The following is a 19,735-nucleotide window of genomic DNA, read 5'->3' on the forward strand; positions in this document are numbered from 1 at the left end:
AAAAGAATACTAAATGTCGAGGTGTGAGTGCAAAATTTTAGCGACAACATCTGATGAAGTGTTGGCGATTTCGAAATTGTTGCGATGCCGCAAAGCACGAACGAGAGCCTGCAATGGCCGGTTAGCGGTAAACGTATTCATGCAAACAGAAAAGCGTATAGTGCACAAAGTTCTACTTGAACTAATTACGCAGAAATACAGGCTCTTTTTGTAGCCGCTAGAGCAATAAGTAAATACTTAATTGGCTTAGTCGCGCAGCAGTATGCGCAAAACACGTACTAATAAAACGAGAAAAAACGTCGATTACGGTGCAATACACGATTGTCACCGAAGGCCAGCACCATTGCGCTTCTCTCACACGTAATAGGAACATTAGGCCAGCTTCATGCATTAATGTGACAATGGAGGGCGTATATATCGCCATTAGGCTGCAGTCAACGCGCAATATTCGCCACAATCGGCACAAACCGCTCACAGCGAAGCGCCGCTATGTACATTTGGACATAGAGTTAATATATTAACTCTATGCATTTGGAAGCGTGCCGCCAACCGCCTATCCACACTAATGCCCTAACGTGATAACGGTGGTGACACCTATAGCCTGATCTCGCGGCATATAGTGAGACGGCAACCGCTGTTGTTTTTGGTCTGCGCGCTCCGTCTACACACGCAGCGATCCGCTGTAAACTAGTGTATAACAGCTACCAACAACTTCCGAGAACATGAAATGAGATGACTCCACTGATGGAAAGATTGTCCGTCGCATTGACTCAAACCAACCCTGTTTTTTTTCGTGAGAGATGGATTTATATTTTTATTTCTTAATTGAAAGTCGCGAAAAATGACTTCTGGCGGCAATAACATGAACGATCCGATGAACCCGGCCACGTGACCGTTGATTGCTGTATGTGGTCGACAATATTGTTCGTTTCTTTATATTAAGAAGTATTACTCCATAAAAATGCACATATAGGCCTGCATTAGTAGTATGCATCAAAGTGGCGCTGCCTTCGCGTGACGTAATGATCCCATGCTCGTCAGTGCATCTTGAGCAACTTTTCAGCGTACTCATGCAACCGTGCACGCAGTTTCCAGGTCGCTAAGATTTTGGACCGACATAGTTTTGCTACCTGCACTTGGTCTCAGAAATGGCGCGCTGCTGCTCGGCGTGACCTCGCATACGCGTAGTGACGTTTTCGATTACTTGGCTTGGCTCGTGCATCGAGAGAGTAACGACGCCGGGACAAGCCACCCATGACAGAGGCGCTGGCAACCTTGGACGCATGCGCACACAACGCGGTACAGATACAGGGAAGGTGTATAATGGCTCATCATCTCATTGTAACAGATTTGTTATTTTCAAAAATAGTTGAAAAACTATAAATAAAAATGGTTAAGCATAGTTACAGGAACTCCTGCAAAAGCAGAACAGCGATAGCTTTCACAAATCGCGAGAAGGGCTGGCGGCATCGCTATCAATTCTCAGCGTTGCTGGTGGAAAGGTGCGTCCGTGTTTAGAGCCTTTCAGATCGAAAAATACTGCTTGTAAAATAACTACGTGCTTTGGGATTAACTACTGCAGCTACAAACACTGCGAAGGGTGAGCTTTCTGTCGCGCCGTAAAAATATGGGTCGAGAAAATTCGGTTGTCGGTCACTTAAAAAAAAAAAAAAAGTCGCGACCAATTAACATATCAGAACGTGGTCGAGCAAGCTGGATGATTGAGAGAGGTGTTTCAGCTGCCTTAATGATTTGAGTCGCATGCGGTCTCAAAATGTTAGCGATATCGAAGTTTTTTTAATGCAGAATCAGACCGGAGATTCTATTTCAAAGTTCGCGCCACGATGCCTGCCGAAGGCGTTCGAGCTACCGCTATTGGTGTCGCGCCTGGCGAAACAGGCTTAGCTCGTAGGTGCCTGTGTAGTGGAAAAGAAATTATTTTGACGATATCGAATGGTATAAGCGCTACGTCACACTGGGTAATGCGCTGGCTCGCAAACGGCGCCGGTGGCCTAACCAGGTGTGTTATTATATAATGACAACATTCTAAGCCACTCAGAGGGGCCCTTGCTGATCTCGGGACCAATCAGAATTGAGAAGATGGCGGATTTGCCAATGTGGCAGATTTCGATCTCGAAAATAGTATCCCGGCCACGACCGAGTTTGCTGACGAAGCATTATGCTCGCATGCAATAGACAAGCTCCCCTGACAGAAACTGAATGATGAAAATAGCTATTCTGCAATGACTTGTTGTTCTAAACGCCAGATATGCACACACCAACCGAGATGTTTCATGCATGCGGGGTATAGAGGTAAAGCTTCGCTGTAGAAGGTTTGGGCCAGGGGGGGGGGGGGGGGGGTTCAACTTCAACCTTCCCTCCCCGAAATTTTTCAATTTTGCTTGCGTATATATACATGCGCACATACAAACGCACGCACGAACATACATAAAGTATGGTTGAACCGCACGGAAAAAAATTTCTGGCTACGCCCCTGGTTCGGGCTATCAAAAGAAGCAATTGTTTCAGAGTAGACAAGGCATAATTACACGTTTTCTGCCATAATTTAGTGCTTTACTACGGAGAACGGAAGTGAGCGCGCTTCATTAGCGCACATCATCAGTCGAAATTCAATTCTATATAAGCCGGTTAGCTGCAGATGCTGGCGGGTGTGATATCAGGCGCGAAAGCAAGGACGTATACGCCACCTGCTTGAGATGTAGAGGCAAACAGGAAGACTATTGTTGGTGAGACAATGTTAAACAGGATAAGGGGAGAATAGCTACTACTTTATTGAACACACATCTTGCCTCTTCGAACAATACGCAAGAAGCACCCCTGATCATCAGCGCACACATATCCAATGACCCCCTATTTAACCCAGAAAATCAAGCTCTTTCTTGAAAAGACAAACACGATGAATCGCTGACGCACCTATCTGGACCATATGTCTTGCTATCGGGTAATCTTACGGAATTTAACTGGTCCTTTGGCCCTTCGCTCACCGTAACACCTTCATCTGATCAAACAAAGTGGCTTGCCAGTTCCTTGTACATGACCGATACAATGAATTAGTAGTAGTATAGTATAGTAGTTGGTATATATAGGAATTGGTCAATAACCGATTAGTTTTAAAGGAAATCTTTATAAGTTATCTTTTCTCAATTAATAAAACAGAAAGAAATACTAGTCTGCACTAGTCTTCTCATCTTCCTCTACCACAGTGTGACGTCCGCAGCGAAGTTTTAGTTCTTCTATCAACAGGGCTTCATTTAGGATGGGCCATTTAAGGCGGGCCGAAAAAGTTGCTGGCGCATTTAAAAAAAAGATTTATACACGTACGCGCGCTAGAGAGGAGGAGAAAGAAGAGGAAAGAACGTGCAGCGCAGGCGCGTGCTGTGCGCGTTCTTCGACGCCTTGGTGTCGCAGACAGGCCGCGCCCACCACTTAGCAGGCTGGACCACAATTCGCCGTCGTTTCGCCACAGCCCGTTCATCTGTAAACATGTGAGTGCGTATTCCTGTCATTTATACGGTATGATTCATCGTTAGACTTTTCGTATTTTAACGCATTTGAACGCAGGAAGGTGTGGCTCCGTTGGCCGGCAATAATCTGGAAGTTTCGCCCAAATGGCAAATCACTGAAAACAATAGCAATCCTTGCGCTCGAACACTCCGGACCCAAGTTTCGATGTTTTCGCTTTCCGTCATATCCTGCCAGGACGCGTCAATGCTGGCATCAGATGCACCGCGCGATGGCTAAAAGCGAACTAATATCACCGTACGGTTAAAAAAAAAAAAAAAACCTGAAGATGAGCAGTTCCCCTTCATTTTGTTTTGGGTATCTCCAGGGGCGTAGCCAGAAATTTTTTTCGGGGTGGGGGGGGGGGCACCTTCTTGATCTGAAGTGGGGGTCGGGCAGGCAGATGTGATCGAGTGTCATTTTCAGCTCTGTATGCCATGGCAAAAAAAAAAATCGGAGGGGGGGCACGGGTCCGGTGTGCCTCCCCCCCCCCCCCCCACTCCCCTGGCTATGCCACGGGGTATCTCTCTATGTTAAGTGTACATGAAAAAACATGTGCGCAGCGTCAGCAGCGTGCTAGCCACGCGTTCGCCATGTGCGCAACCTCGACAGTTATGCAGTCGTGCTCACCATCCAAGCCGCTCAAATCACCCTAATCGCGCCGCGCGTTGAGTGCCTCGATTCGCACCAGCCCGATGGTGGGATGAGGAGACGCACGAGCATCGGCCACATGGCAGGAAAGCTAGGAGACAATAGTCATTCTTTAGGCTTGCTTGATATCTTATCTTCAAATAATAAGAAAAATGGCTAGTAAATAATATCAAAGTAGCCAAAAAGTAGCCGTGCAGCAAACTTGAAACTTTCATCTCTAGACGAGGTCGTAAGTTATAGCTAATTTGGTGCAAGGCAGCCACCAACGGTAACCATTCCGGCTACGTTGCGAACAAACATACGTTTGTTATTTAATCTGCATAAAGTAACGCTTAAGGAATTCTTCACAGTGCAGCAATCACGCATTCAAGAAAGTTACTTTTGGAAGTGGCGAATTCTTGGCGACTGGTGTTCATTGGTGCAAGCTATTCGCACTTTCCAGCACCTATAGGTGGCGCGGAGAACGTTTCAATATGGCGGGACGAGAGGTGATGGAAGCGACACAAAAGCGTGCACGTCTCGAGAACCAGGCGGCTTCCGAGCCTCTGGTATCTCTAAGCGCGATCCTTGATCTTGCAAAGGAAACACAGATATGTGTTGTCGAAGGAAAGGCGGCGTTTAACGCTGGTCATATAATATGTTGTGGAGTACGCGAGACGACAAGCGCGCGGCCGTCCAGGTGGAGTCCCTCTGCCTGCAGACGAGTGCCATGAAAGGCCCGCCGCATAGAATAAATAGGCAGTTTTAGAATAGCGTACGCAAAGCTTTGCATTGGGTTTTCGCGCAATTGCGCATGCGTCATACGCTAACCGCTTGCGGGCTCCCGTTAAGTGACGAAAATAGCGGGCCGCAAACGCTAACGCTAACTTAGCGTACGCTATTCTAAAACTGCCTAATGTTCAAGTCTGCAACGCAACAGGTGCCGTAAATGTCAGTATTTCTTCTTACGTTTTGTAATCTATATATGATGTACGAGAATTGACACCAAGCCGCGGTAGCGCTCGTGTGTAAACAAAGCGCCGTCTCACCCTTTTGCGCTGCCTAAAATGTAGTGTGTGCGTTCACGGCGAGATACATGGTTCCCCGCGCCGGTTTAGCTGTAAAATGATTGTTCAAGAGTGACACTGAAACAGTTATGTAGTGGCGATTCAGCAGATATGAGCGCGATGATGAGGTATGCCAATACCCAGCTTCCCGCACGACTGGCGTTTTCGCGTGCTGTGCTGCGGTGGTGGGGAGACACTGTCACTTCTTCATTCTAGTGTTATAAAAGTAGCAATATATTGCTTAAAGCTTACCGGATTCATTATGCATGTGGCAGCTGTCGCATTCTTCCCCCCCCCCCCCCCCCCCCCCCCCCCCGAAAGTTACCACAGTTTTAATGTCGTTTGCATGGTTATCATTGATTTGTTTATTTTCTGGGAGAATGCACATGCAAGGCCGGTCTCTCTGCTCAATGCAAACATGTGTATGCCACACTGATATATTTGAACAGGTTAAAAACCTTTTAACAACATGAATTTATCATATTTTGTTGGTTGTCTTCTGCAATGTGCACCGAGGGACTAACAGTGAATGTGTGCGATATGCCGTACTAAAAGCGTCAATGTAAAAACATAGAGGCATCACTGCAATAAAAGGAAATTAAATTGCATCTGGTGTTTGTTGTTGCACTCCCAACCGTGACTTTTAATTACATGTTTCTACTTAACAGTCACATATTAGTGGTCCTTGTTGAAATACACACGACCATTTGCTAACTTCTTTCCCAATGCGGAGCTTGATTGTCCACAACTTCCGTTGTTTTTTTTTTCTCTTTTGCAAAGCGGTGCAAGCTGACATTTCCAAATATTGCACGATTTGTGCATTGTGGCACACTGCACATGCGATTGCTCTTCGCTCTTAGCCCGTTTTTCTCCATGGCGCACTACTACGACGCTCCGGCAGCCACACAAACATGCACACAAACGTGGCGAGTGGGAAACCCACCACCGTCTCCTGCCTTCCGAAAAAATCCGCGCGGTGGCGCTAGCTCATCTGGAAAGTGCGAATAAGTTTGCGTGGCGGCTTACGGCCGTTAGAAATATAGTATATTAAGTAAAGATGCATAAGATAAATGCGCGATTTTCTCCGAATTGCACCTACTACAGAACCCTGTACGTTTTTAAATAATCTGATTATAACTACAAATGTAGTCATACAAATTACTCTACGTGTGCAATCTTTAGCTGAAAATGAAGTAGTAATATCGCTAGTTATATAAATGACACTATTAGGTGAACTGTTAAGCGAATGTCATTATCAAAGTCTCAGTGCCCCTCGCTTGATACTTATAGGACAGTGCCGTCACTCGCGAGCGTCTGCTTACGGCGAGACAGCCGCGTTATATCAGTTGTGTGTAAGTTTTCATTATCTTTTTTTCTGGCGGAAAGGGTGCGGGAGATGGTTTAGGCCAAAATTTATTGCGCTGCCGAAGTTATCAGCGTCAACGCTTAGCACGTTTGTAAGCGATCATGAAGTTATTCGCACCCGACGTGATAGCATTGCTGCTATAGCGTTGTGTTTCTAACCTCTAGGACGCCGGTTCAAGACCCGCCCACGGCGGCCACATTTTGATGCGGGCGAAATTAAAAAAAACACCCGTGTACTTAGATTTAGGGTGCCCGCTACTTAAACCCCCAGGTGGGTCAAAATTAACCCGGAGTCCCCCGCCAACCACGGCATAATCACATCATGACCCCATCGTGGTTGTGGCGTAAACACCCCAGATATTTCTTTTTTTTTTTTAGGATCTTCGATGACGGGTGGCAGCTCTGTATTTAGTATGTCACGTGAATCGTGACTCCTGTTACATCATTGAGAGATTTAAAGTCTAAAAATATTTACTACATTGAGTCGTGTAGAATGCACACCTCAAAAATAAATAACGGTAGTGACGAAACATCCTTAAGTTGATGAAAATCCAAGTAAGGAAGAAGTTCAACTTGAACACGGGATGTCGCTGAAGCCGACGTTTCGACAAGTGCTATTGTCTGCTTCAAGGTAGGCAGTTTCTGCCTTGAAGAAGACAAGACCACTTGTCGAAACGTCGGCTCCAGCGGCACCCGGCGTTCAAGGAATTTTTGTCTCTTAAGTTAATGAAGAAATTTTGAACGCTTCCTCTGTAGTACCCTGTGCATCCGATTCTTTTTGTTTATATCAGGTGTCTCAAAAGCACGTCAGCTAGCGTACGACAGTCATAAAATTTGGTCCCGCAGGAGCCTGGATGTCGACATGGAAGGATGTTGGAACGGGTGGGGGGAGCTGAACAAGATGTCCGATAACGTTGCCACTTGAAAGAAGGCCGTCCCTATATTTTTTATATGGGCTATTTCTGAAGGTGATTTGGCGTCAGGATTCGATCACACACATCGATACCGATCTACTGAATTATTAAAATCTGGACGCCGATTATGAAATTTGGAGTTTGTGTTCCACAGTTATGTTTCAACACATAGTGACCGCATGGAGTGCCTCAGGGAAAAAAAATGCTTGAGACCTTGTCACGTCTGTGAAGCACATGAACATGCATATTAAGAAAGTAAAAAAAAATTACACCATCTCCCGCTAAAGGGAACCATGTTTGGATGCGAAGCAGCGGGGAGCCAGTGTCAGCGCTGACGTTGACACTGGCGGCGGCGTTGACGCTGGCGCTCATCGCGGCGTTGCGCAGGAGAGAATGAGGCGCGCGCGCTCCGTCATTTTATACCGCGGAACTACCGTGCCGCCCCCAGCGGAGTATGCAGCTGTCGCACCACCTGTAGTGCGCGTCGCTCCGTAGAGTAGAGGATTCCTGGAGGAGAGAGAGGAGGAGCATAGGAGAGGGGGGAGGGGAAGCGCAAGCGCAGTGGGGGGTGGACGGACGCGGGAGGAGGGACGGACAAAACCTCCGCCTTAAGCTGCTTCGCATCTAAAAAATAAATTTGGGGACGAAGACAGTCATGGGCGGGCCGGGTCGCTGGCGAAAGGTCTGCGCCTTTGAGACCCCTGGTTATACCATATCGCTAAATGCGTTCGCGACGACATTGTGAAACGTTCGTACGGAACTCGTAGGAGCAACAAGTCTTTGTCCAAGACCATCTACAAACAGCATGGCTCCCACACGAGGACGGCATCGGACGTGAGGACGCCTGAGCAATTTTCGCAGCAACCGAAAACGATTCTCGTAAAGTCAACAAGGCCGACTGGGCAGCCTAAGGTAAGGCTTATGAATTCCTTCGTGACAACTTAAACAGCCGTTTAGTTAAGCAGTCATACTACTACTGCTGTTGCTGCTGCGGTCTTGCCGAATAGGTCGCACACGCTATACATCACGCACATGACCAATCGGCTTGTCGACTATTTTACGGATGCATTTACGTGCCGCCATCTTGGGTTGCGAACCTTGCTGTTTTGTATCTGTGAGGCCCGATTTACACAGCCGTCAAACGCAACCCTCACGTACGACCACTGGCGTCCGTCATAATACAGCGCTGAGCGCAGCTTGCTCTCAAAAAAAGAAAAGAGAGAGAGAGAGAGAGAGAGAAAAAACGAGTCTTGTATAATAATTATACTTATTAGCAATCAAATGTAGTCACCCTCATGCCGCTGCCCAACAACCACCGTGGACCAGCATCATCGCACCAAGCTTTTCCGTTTAAATACTTCGGATCTCCAAGTGTGATTTTCCGCTCCTAACGAAGAAACCTTTAGCTCCCTCTGAGCAAGTCTTCTGGCGTTAGATAAGCTTTGTGCGAAGCTTCGATAACGTGTTTTGCTATGTTCGAGTGGTGCGTAGAACAACAGACTCGTGTAACCTTGAGCTCTGAGGTGGCCCCGATGGCGCCAGAAACATATCGTTGCGTCATAGGACTCTTCTCGCGTTGATTTCGTCGTTGTCCGAAGAAGCTCTGGCAAGGTAGTCAAATGAAACGTAACAGGATTCTATTCCAATTTTTTTCGGGAGTCACCAGCAATTAGAATGCATCCACATACGGCCGGGAGTGGCCGACTGTGAATGACGGTATTGCTATAATGCTACTACTACTACTTCATTTCATTTCGTTTATTGATACTGTTAGCCCTGAAGAGGGCCGTTGCAGGGTGGAAGGTACACATAGTTTACAGGCAAAATTTGCTACAAAATTCTAGTGATATTTTGCAGGGTTGATACGAACAACAGCGAAAATATACAAAAAAGAAATGACAAAAGCATACTAAAGAGTACAAGCAGAGAGCAGGGTAAAGTGCATCGTGTTCAAAAGCAAAGGACAAGCGTAGGCAGCATCGCGAGACTGTTCAAAGCATATACGCAGAACAAAAGTTACGTGTAGCCACAATGTTTACACTGAAAAGCCGTTTGACACTTTCTTCAAATGACGTTAGCGAAGTACATCTGATAGTGGAATCGGGTAACATATTCCATTCATCGATAATACGGGGGAAGTAATTGAACCTAAAGCAGTCATTACGAGAGGCAAGGGGCACGATGTACATACTATGGCGATGCCTGGAATGTTCCTGCGTGCTAACCTGAAAGAAAGCTGTATGGGTAAGTTTAAACTGATTATGAATTAAAAAATAAAGTTCAGTCTCTCAATCTTCGTCCTACTTTCCAAACTTTCTAGACCCGCTTGCGCACAGAGCTCGGAAGGAGAATATTGCCGACAATATTTACTACTGCTACTACTACTACTACTACTACTACTACTAGTACTACTACTACTACTACTACTACTACTACTACTGCTGCTAATAATAATAATAATAATAATAATAATAATAATAATAATAATAATAATAATAATAATAATAATAATAATATCACTAGAATACAAAATCGGGCCTACCAAAGGCACATGGGGTTTGCAGTGCACTGCAGGCAGCGAAAGCCGCAACGCGTTGATAAAGTAAAGAAGAAAAGAAACCACGACATTAGAACATTACATTATAAATTGCAGTGTTCGCGGCAATACGATATTTTCGCATACTGCAACAGTACAGTAAAAACATATGGTTTTATTCTATGTATTCCTAGGAAAAGCATCCAGAGAAAGGACTCCTTAGATTATACCGCCACTGTCTTCGCCAACACTTTGCTGTCAGCGCCTACGCCTTGGGGGAAAAGTACACATGCGCTATAAGCCTGTAGCTGTGAATGGGTTGTCGCGTCACGTGAAATCAACGTGTGCGGTGCACTGATTTTCAGCAAGGCCAACAGAGCCAGCAGCAGCAGTTAGGGTCCGAAGAGCTCTCGCTGTTGGAGACCCTGTCGACGCCCTTTTCTCCTTCCGATGGAGTACACCGGCCCATGTCGCCCGGAAGACGCCGCGACGTCGACACCTCGACCATGCGTTCTTCAGCGGTCCTTCCGCGGCGACCGAACGAGTCTGCGGAATTTCAGCAGGCACAGTTCCTTCACGTGAGTGCGTCACGCTATTCAAAGCTGGGCGAGTTAGTAGAAAGCTTCAGTCTATCCGCCACCTTCTTTATCTTCGCGTTATGCCATATACCGTAGGTGTCAGTGGCGTAGCCAGGGGGGGGGGGGGACACCGGGCCCGTGCCTCGCCCCCCCCCCCCGAATTTTTTTTTTTTGCTATGACATACAGAGTCCAAAATGACACTTGACCACATCTGCCTGCCCGGCCCCCACTTCAAATCAAGGTGGGGCCCCCCGAAAAAAATTTCTGCCTACGCCCCTGGTAGGCGTAAACGAGAGGCCGGATAGGTGGTGTCACCTGGCGGGGCCGAGATGAACTAGGAAAACAATCGTTACTGCATAAACCTAGTTCAGTCTACTCCTATGCTGGCGTGAATTCTCGGCAACCAATGAAACGTCGCGCAGGCGTCACATTCATACACGATGACGTCATGCCATAATTATACAGGATTAGTGACGTCCTCGGAAAATATTAACGTCACCGAAAAGATTACAGCATAGCGAAACTATTTAAAGTTGACACTCTTTGTTTAAGCAGCCCTTTTAGCAGTGCCATAGCAGGAGTAAATGTACATGGGCAAGATAAACAAACATCGAAAAACCTAGTAAACATGCAAGAAACAAAGGAACAGTGCATTCTGACGTATGCATAAAACTAAAAGAAGAAAAACAAGCATGAGAGATGTAAAACGTCGGGAAAATGAACATATGGTACCTTAGTGCAGTTAAAATGTACGTATGCAGCAATATAAAGCATTGCAGATTGTTTCTCTAGGCAATTATCTGACGTGACCTGGGGTCTAATTCATAAGATCTTTCACTTCATAAGTGCGGTTTCATAGTGGTAAGCTAGCGTCGTGAATGGTAGGCCAAGCATTACGATTGAGAGTAGATTTCGCTTACGTTCGTAAGCGAAATCTACTGTAAGGCGTTCTTGTGACCCAGGCATATTATAGTGCAGATTTCAATCAACCGGGGAGAAAAAGCTATGTTAAACAATCCGACCGAGAACGAAAGCTAGTTAAGAGCGTCGCTGCTTCTGCTGGATATGACGTAACGAAATCTGTTTCACAAACGCATCTGTGTCCTTCTGACCCGGTATGGTACAGCGTAGTGTTGACGCCACGAACGGGTCATCCCCTTCCATTAAAGGGATGGTGTCGCCAAATTTGTGGCTTGCGCGTTCTTTGCTGTAACCGTTTCCTATAGCTCCAGGAAGCGTGATACACGCACCAAGATTCATGTATTCTCGCTAAATAATTTAATATCGCCTTTTTATGTGGATAACTTTCGGTTTCGGTTTCTGGGCGCCGAGGTTGGGCAGTGACGTAGCTGTGTAGGGGGCTTGGTCACGTGACCACACAAGGCTGTGACGCACTAAGCCAGGAAGCGATATAAACTAGGCGAGTGATGCAGCAACCGATGCTTTGCCGGTACGTACGTTGCAGAGGTGGCGGAGGTCCAGAGGTCACTCACGTCACTACAGCAGATCTGGTGTGACGTCACTACAACTTTCGTTGCCCCTCCTTTAGAGCTACGTCAGTGTTAGCGCGCTAGCGATGGGTCTCGATCAGGAGAATCAGCATTTAGGTACACTTTCGAAGTGAATTACAATATATTCTAAACGTTTGCTGCGTCCGACCCTTCGTGTGGAATGTCCTTGCATACAGAGGAAACCCACAACAGGCTTGTTATAGCCTCGAAATTTGATGGTACCGCCCCTTTAAGTGCCGCGGTCGCATTTCGATGGAGGCGAAATGCTAGAAGCCCCTGTACTTAGATTTAGGTGCGCCTTAAAGGGGCCCTGCAACACTTTTCGAGCATGCTCAAAAAGCGCTGCCGATCGGTAGTCGAGGCTCCCGAGAACACGCGAGCCAAATATTATAGCGATGCGCACGGCCTGGAATTTACAATAAATTCTCAAAGTCAGCTGAAAATCGCTCCCTCTTCTCTCGACAAATGATGTATTAGTCCGCAAAATATGACGCGATTGTCGGCAGTTCCACCATTGGCTGATGTTATAATCACGATAACACCCTCATTATTACTTTCGTTGTTAATTTTGAGTTCAATAAGTAGATAATATGTATGTTTATATTCTGTTATCGCGTTAAAAACACCGAACAAACATTAATATTAGCACTTCCGGTCTCACCGACAGCTCGTCTGCTCGTAGTTGCGTGGTTCCGTTTTCTTCGCCATGCGCAGTGCCCAAAACGTGAATATTTCTGTGCTTTTGACCATCGCCGGTTGCCGTTGAGAGTGGCAGCCGTTCGAGTGTTGTCTCGTCAGCTGGGAACTGCATCGTCGGCACGTTCTCACGACCGACCGAGGCAGCCGTGCAGCATGTCTCCGATAACAATGCTGGCGTCCGGTAATGGCGGCGCTTCGGGGTCGTCTGCCAGTGCCGTGTTACGAGGCGGTGTATCGGAGTATGGGCCGAAACCGATCTCAGCTGTCATTCGTTCCAAACGAGCGCGCAGGTTTGCTTCCATGGTTGGCAAAGCGATGAAAACACTACGGCGTTCGAGGTGAACATTACCAAACCGACGCGCAGTTTTCAAGCACGCGCGATACGGCTCCGCTCGACGAGAACGACGCGAGCCGACCGGAAGTGGCGGCACAGACCACGTGGTTGCGCCCAGACGTCAGAGAGAAAAAAATGAAAAATTTCCGCCGGCGCTCTTGGGCGGAGCCTCGCTCGTCTGCGCTCCCTCCCTCGACTCGCTGCCTCGCTCTACGCGCGCTCGCGGCGTTGAGTTGAGGGAGAAAGCTGCGGAACGTGATCTCTATAATTTGGTAACACCACTTAGACTTGACGGATTCGAAAAATTTTTGCGGCATATGACTCGTGAAGAGTCATACGTCAATAATGAGACTATTCCAATATAACTAAGAAAGGTGTTGCAGGGCCCCTTTAAAGAACCCCAGGCGGTCGAAATTTCCGGAGCCCTCCACTACGGCGTCCTTCATAATCATATCGCGGTTTTGGGACGTAAAACTCCAACAATTATTATTATACCACTTGTCGCGCACGCAGATGCCGAGGAAGCTGCGCGAAAGCATGTCTCCGCAGCAGCGCGAGGTCTACCGGGACTTCCAGCAGCAGCCGTCGGCGTTCGCCAACTCGCGGCGGTACTGCATCCCGCGCGAGAAGATGCACGACCCCGAGGTGCGGGCCTCGCTGCTCGACTACGTCCGGTCCGTCATCGAGCAGGCTGTCGATTGTGCCAAGGTCATCAGCACCTGCGCCCTCCGGGACTCGCAGTCGCGGCCCAACACTCTGCACAAGTGGGATCCCAAGGCCAGCGTTCGCAACGTGAGTCGGGTCCGCGCAGGACTGTTCAGTTCCTCAGTACCCAACTGGTCCTATTCAAAGTTGATTCGAGCGCGATTATGAAAGTAATCGTCCTCCACATAACGTCTGATGCACGCAGACATAAATGAAAGTGGTTTAAACACATTATTAAGGCGAAAGCCTTAGATGCCTCATAAAACGCGAAAATTGACCGTCGGCGCCAACACGAGTGACGCAAAAAATCATCACGTGATTACTTCGCAATATGACGTCATCGTGACGTCACTCTGACGTCGCATAACGTAGGTGGGCCGATCACGGGGGCAGTGCAAGACCAGGTGAGGTGCAGAAAGCTTGCAATGCCTCCGATCATGGCGGCAGTGCAGAAACCGCGTTAGGTTGCAGAAAGATTTCAAAGGGAGCCGGGGGAGGATCAATACATCGACTGAGAAGTAAAAGATGGCTTTCGCCTTTAAGACACCTCAGGCCAATGCATAAAGGGCCATGTGAGGTTATTGTTGTCAGATTCTGCAAAAAGGAAAAATCAATTTGGTATACACAATTCTAACTTCGCAGACGACGAAAATCGCCCGTTAAAGGAGTCCTGAACGACTTTTCCAAGTAATCGTCGAAGAGCCTCAGCATCGGAGTCTATTGCCTCACGAATCGATTGCCGCAAAAGAAATTTTCGATTCCATCAAAAACGAGAGAAGTTGCAGGGAATTGTTGCACACTTTGAGCGCTTTTTCTCTATACTCTCATCCCGTCGATAGCGCTGGATGCTACACCAGGGGCGGATAAGGTGACAAAGGGGCAAAAAGCTTCGTCACCGCGCGTCATGAAACGCGTTCACCCACTAACGGTGTGATTCTGTTGTGCGCTAGTGTTGCTACTGTGTAATTTTAACGCACTATAGAGCGCGACGCCGGCATGCGTGAGCACCCGTGACAAGAAGCGCACATTATCCAACCTCCGCTCTTAATTTATGTTAGCTATCGGCCAATAGCAGCAATCTGCTAGATGACGAATACTGACAGCCGCCAGCAGCGTCGAAGAATATGAGGACGGGCCTCTGAATGAAAAGAGGGCGCTCGATAAAGTGGCAACTTTGCGCTCCGCTCGTAAACTATACGTGCCGCGCACGACCACAAAGTTTGGCTGAGCTTCTCACAGCAGTGTTTGCTGTTCGTGGAATGTGTTTTTTCACGAAGGCCGAAAGGTGGTTCAGGAACCCTTCAAATGCCTACAAGTAAAAAAAAAAAGTAGGATGCAGCTGCAGTCAACCAGTTAGTTGTTGAGTGTATTGTAGATTAATTATACATGCAGGGTAAGCGAGCATGGTTGGGAAAAAGACAATTCAATGCCGTACAAAGTGTCGTAACCCGTCTCACTCATTAAACCGCAGAAGGAGCATTAATATACACAACAGTTAACAATGATGGTAACAAAGAAGCAGCTATAGTTACACAAATTACTATAACAATAAACAAAAACTTCGTCAGAAGAACATTCATACCTTGAGATCTGCCTGCAAGACTTAGTTTACAACAATAGGGCCTTATAACACTTTTTTCGAAAACGCAAAGCAAGAATAATGTGCAAATACAAGACCAAGAAAAAAAAATTCGGCAGATCCCACGCACTGTGGGAATCGATGTAATGCGAAGCAGCCAGCAAAGAGCTGCATACATCGCCTTGTTTGTCTTTGAGCCAAATGAAATCATTCATGCCATGGCATCTAGTCCACCATATATCGCATGTTTGCCATGCACGCATGCATGCACAATCTAGTATACACCATGCCAATGAAACGCATATTCTGACATATACAATGCATGACCTGTCGTTTATGTTCATCACGCACTCGTGTATGCCATACCAATTTTGGTATATATCCAGTTAACAAAACGGCCGGAAGCGCACCATGACAGTGGCATGTAAATCATAACGTACATGACATGCATAACATGCTTCGCACGTTAAGACCTCTCATTATGTTCGTCATACAGTCACATCGCGCAATACCAATTTTGGTGTATATCAAACGAGCGAAATGGCCGCGAGTGCACCATGAGTATAGCATGTAAATCATGCCATACATGACATGCATATCATGGTTTTTCATGTTACCACCTGTCACTAATGTTCATCATACAGTCACATCGCGCAGTACCAGTTTTGGTGTATATCAAGCTAGCGAAACGGCCGCGAATGCAACATAAGCGTGGCATGTAAATCATGACATGCATGTCATGGTTTTCATGTTACCACCTGTTATTCATGCTCTTCATACAGTCGCATCGCGCCATACCAATTTTGGTGCATATCATTCTAGCGAAATGGCCACGAGTGCGCCATGAGCATAGCATGTAAATCATGTCGTACATGTCATGCATGTAATGATTTTCATGTTAACACGTCTCATTTACGTTCGTCATACAGGCGCTTCGCGCAATACAAATTTTGGTGTATATCAAGCTAGCGAAACGGCCGCGAATGCACCATGAGCGCGCATGTAAATCATCACATACATGACATCATGTCACGGTTTTCATGTTACCACCTGTTATTCATGCTCGTCATACTGTCGCGTCGCAAAATACCAATTTTGGTATATGTCAAGCTAGGAAAACGGCCGCGAATGTATCATGAGTGTGGCATGTAAATCATGTCGTACATGTCATGCATGTCACGATTTTCATGTTACCACGTCTCATTTACGTTCGTCATACAGTCGCGGCGTGCAATACCAATTTTGGTGTACATCAAGCTAGCGAAGCGGCCGCGAATGCATCATGAGCGTGGCTTGTAAATCATGACATACATGACATGCATGTTAGGGTTTTCATCTTACCAACTGTTATTCATGTTCTTCATACAGTCAATTCGCGCAATACCAATTTTGGTGTATATCAATATACTGAAACGGCCGTTAGCGCACCATGAGCGTTGCATGTAAATCAGGTCGTACATGACTTGCATATCATGATTTTCATGTTGCCACCTCTCACTTACGTTCGTCATACGGCCGTGTCGCGCAATACCAATTTTGGTGTATATCATGCAAGCGAAACGGCCGCGAATGCACCATGAGCGTGGCATGTAAATCATGACATACATGTCATGGATGTCATGGTTTTCATGCTACCACCTGTTATTCATGTTCTTCATACAGTCACATCGCACAAAGCAATTTTGGTGTATATCAATCTAGCGAAACGACCGCGAGTGCGCCATGAGCGTTGCATGTAAATCATGTCGTACATGACATGCATGTCATGATTTTCATGTTACCACGTGTCAGTTGTGTTCGTCATACAGAAATGTCTCGTCATACCAGTTTTCGTATATATCCCTTCATTTAAACGGCCGCGAGCGCCCAGAGACCATGCCATGTAAATCATGCTGCACATGACATGCGCGTCATGATTTGCATGTTAGGTACTGTCATTATGTTCGTCATGAATTCTTGTCACGCCGTACCAATTTTGGTGTATATGAAATTAACGGAACGGCCGCAAGAGCCTAAGGCCGTGGAATGTAAATCATGCTGTTCATGACATGCGTGTCATGATTTTCATGATATGACCTGTCATTTATGTTCGTAATAAGGCCATGTTATGACACACCAATTTTGGTATACATCCGATTAACGAAACGGCCAGGAGAGCACAAAGTCGTAGGCGGATAGATAGATAGATAGATAGATAGATAGATAGATAGATAGATAGATAGATAGATAGATAGATAGATAGATAGATAGATAGATAGATAGATAGATAGATAGATAGATAGATAGATACGCTCAAAGTCGCAGAAGTTCGCTAAGAAATGCTTCGCATTTAATACTGTTCACTTATCGAAATTGCGACAAATATTCATACCGTCAGTTTTGGCGACAAGCTGAATGATACCGTCTTGAAAAAAAAAATTTTTTTTGAAGCATAAGTAGGTAGGTGTGTATTTTCCTTTTAAACGCAGTTACTAAGCGGCTGTATTGGGGACTACAGTGGTAATTGTGAAATGCGCATTCATAGCTGAGGGTTCATATGCGTTAGCTTTTGTGTACCGTAGTGTGTTCGTATTATTTCGATGCAGTATGCGCTGCTTCTAAAGCTGCATGTATGTTGCCTTCAAGAATCGTGATAACGCACAAACCTGAGATCTGGAAATCCCAACTATATAGTCGGACGCAACTTAGAAGTCCGCGGCATTTCCTCCTCAGAGGCGAACGCGCGCAAGCCTGCACCAACGGGCGCGCTCTCCAGACTGACGTCACGAGCCGGACGGCCGGTGACCCCACCTTCGGAGAACGCTGCCGAGCGCACGAGAGGGACTATTTCTTTAGTCGCAGAGGTAGTCGGCGGCCGTGCTTCGGTCGTCAGGGCGGGACTACAGATACTTGCATGGCATGCACCTCTTTTGACGTAAACGTTGCCAGGACTCGCGGTGACCGCAGGTGCCGCCGCCACCGATGCTCAACCTTCCCACGGTGACGCTGGATCGCGTGCGTTCCCGGGACGAGATGGAGACCGACACGACGGCCGGATCGCACGGCCCGCGGCGCGGCCTCCGGTCGCCGACGATGCGTTTCTTGTCTCGTCTCATACCGGGCCGGCATAGCCAGAGCCACGCGGGCTCGTTCAGTCAGAGCGTGTGCGAGAAAGACGAAGAGCGCAGTCACATGACCATGAGCATGAGGTCCAAGCCCTCCAGCTGGAAGACGCTCTCCATCTTCTCTCAAATTGTGGTGAGTTAACGCGGCTCTGGGGCAGGAATTCACAAATATTTCGAGAGTGAGCACATCTTGGCGCGTCACCTAGCTCGCAATGTGAACAGTAAGCGCTGGTGCCCTGGCTGGCATACCATGCTTACTGGTATACAAGCAGCACCGCTTCGCACCGGCTAATTTTGGCTAAATGATACGTGCTCATAGCACAGGCTAGTGAAGCACAGACTAGCACATCACAGGCTAGTACTTCACAGGCCGGTGCACGGGCTGGTACAGCACATGCTTGTGCAGCACAAGATAGTGCTTCACCAGCTAGTACAACACAGGCTAGTACCGCACAGACTAGTACAGCACAGTCTAGTACAGGCTAGTGGCGCCGCAGCCAAGTTCAAGCCCGCTTGCGGCGGTCGCATTTCGATGGAGGCGATATGCTACAGGCTCGTGTACTTAGGTATATATGTGCACGTTAAAGAACACCAGGCGGACGAAATTTCTGGAGCCTTCCACTATGGCGTGCCTCATAACCATATCGTGGTTTTGGAACGTAAAACCCCAGATATTACCGGCAAATGTGGACCAGCTGTGCTGCCATATGTGGGCGAATGGTTGTCGCCTGTTGAATAATGTTAGACAACATCGGATAAGTAGGCTATCGGCTGTTGCAACATAAATACTGCCGTCATTCAGCGCCAATGCTGCCTCCCGCATATACATAAACAAATAACAACCTAAGTGTGTTCTGCCTTTTTTTTTTGTTCGTAAGTAATATGGCCTCCTTGGTATTGGCCAGGAGTTTTTGTTACTGCCAAACAGTGAGTTGGTAGCTTTCCTTTTCAATCGTTCCCTGCGCAAGTCTCTCTTGTGAGCATACATGTGAGCACACCCAGTTCAGCGCGTGGTGATAGTGTACCTTTAATTACGTAATGAAATTATAGTGACCTCAGCGTGAAAGATATACAAGAAATTCGTCACAGATATCCATATTGAAATGTTCCGCATGTCATTACAATAATTCCATATGTTTCTTACGAAAAACATTTTATACATAGTGGAGTACATTATGAAACGCACGCGA

General features: G+C 46.9%; 1 protein-coding gene across 1 annotated transcript in view; it reads left to right on the forward strand.

Moving 5' to 3' along the window:
* The first annotated feature begins 4,646 nt into the window (after window positions 1–4,646).
* LOC119392949 (serine/threonine-protein kinase Sgk1-like) overlaps window positions 4,647–19,735 on the forward strand; it is a 32,178-nt gene continuing 17,089 nt past the window's right edge. The window contains exons 1-4 of the mRNA XM_049416030.1: window positions 4,647–4,721; window positions 10,400–10,612; window positions 13,671–13,949; window positions 18,388–18,678. Coding sequence (XP_049271987.1) covers window positions 4,647–4,721; window positions 10,400–10,612; window positions 13,671–13,949; window positions 18,388–18,678 — 858 coding nt within the window. The remainder of the gene's footprint in view (window positions 4,722–10,399; window positions 10,613–13,670; window positions 13,950–18,387; window positions 18,679–19,735) is intronic.

The sequence above is a fragment of the Rhipicephalus sanguineus genome, chromosome 5, assembly GCF_013339695.2.
Source record: "Rhipicephalus sanguineus isolate Rsan-2018 chromosome 5, BIME_Rsan_1.4, whole genome shotgun sequence".
NCBI classification, from domain to species: Eukaryota; Metazoa; Arthropoda; class Arachnida; order Ixodida; family Ixodidae; genus Rhipicephalus; species Rhipicephalus sanguineus.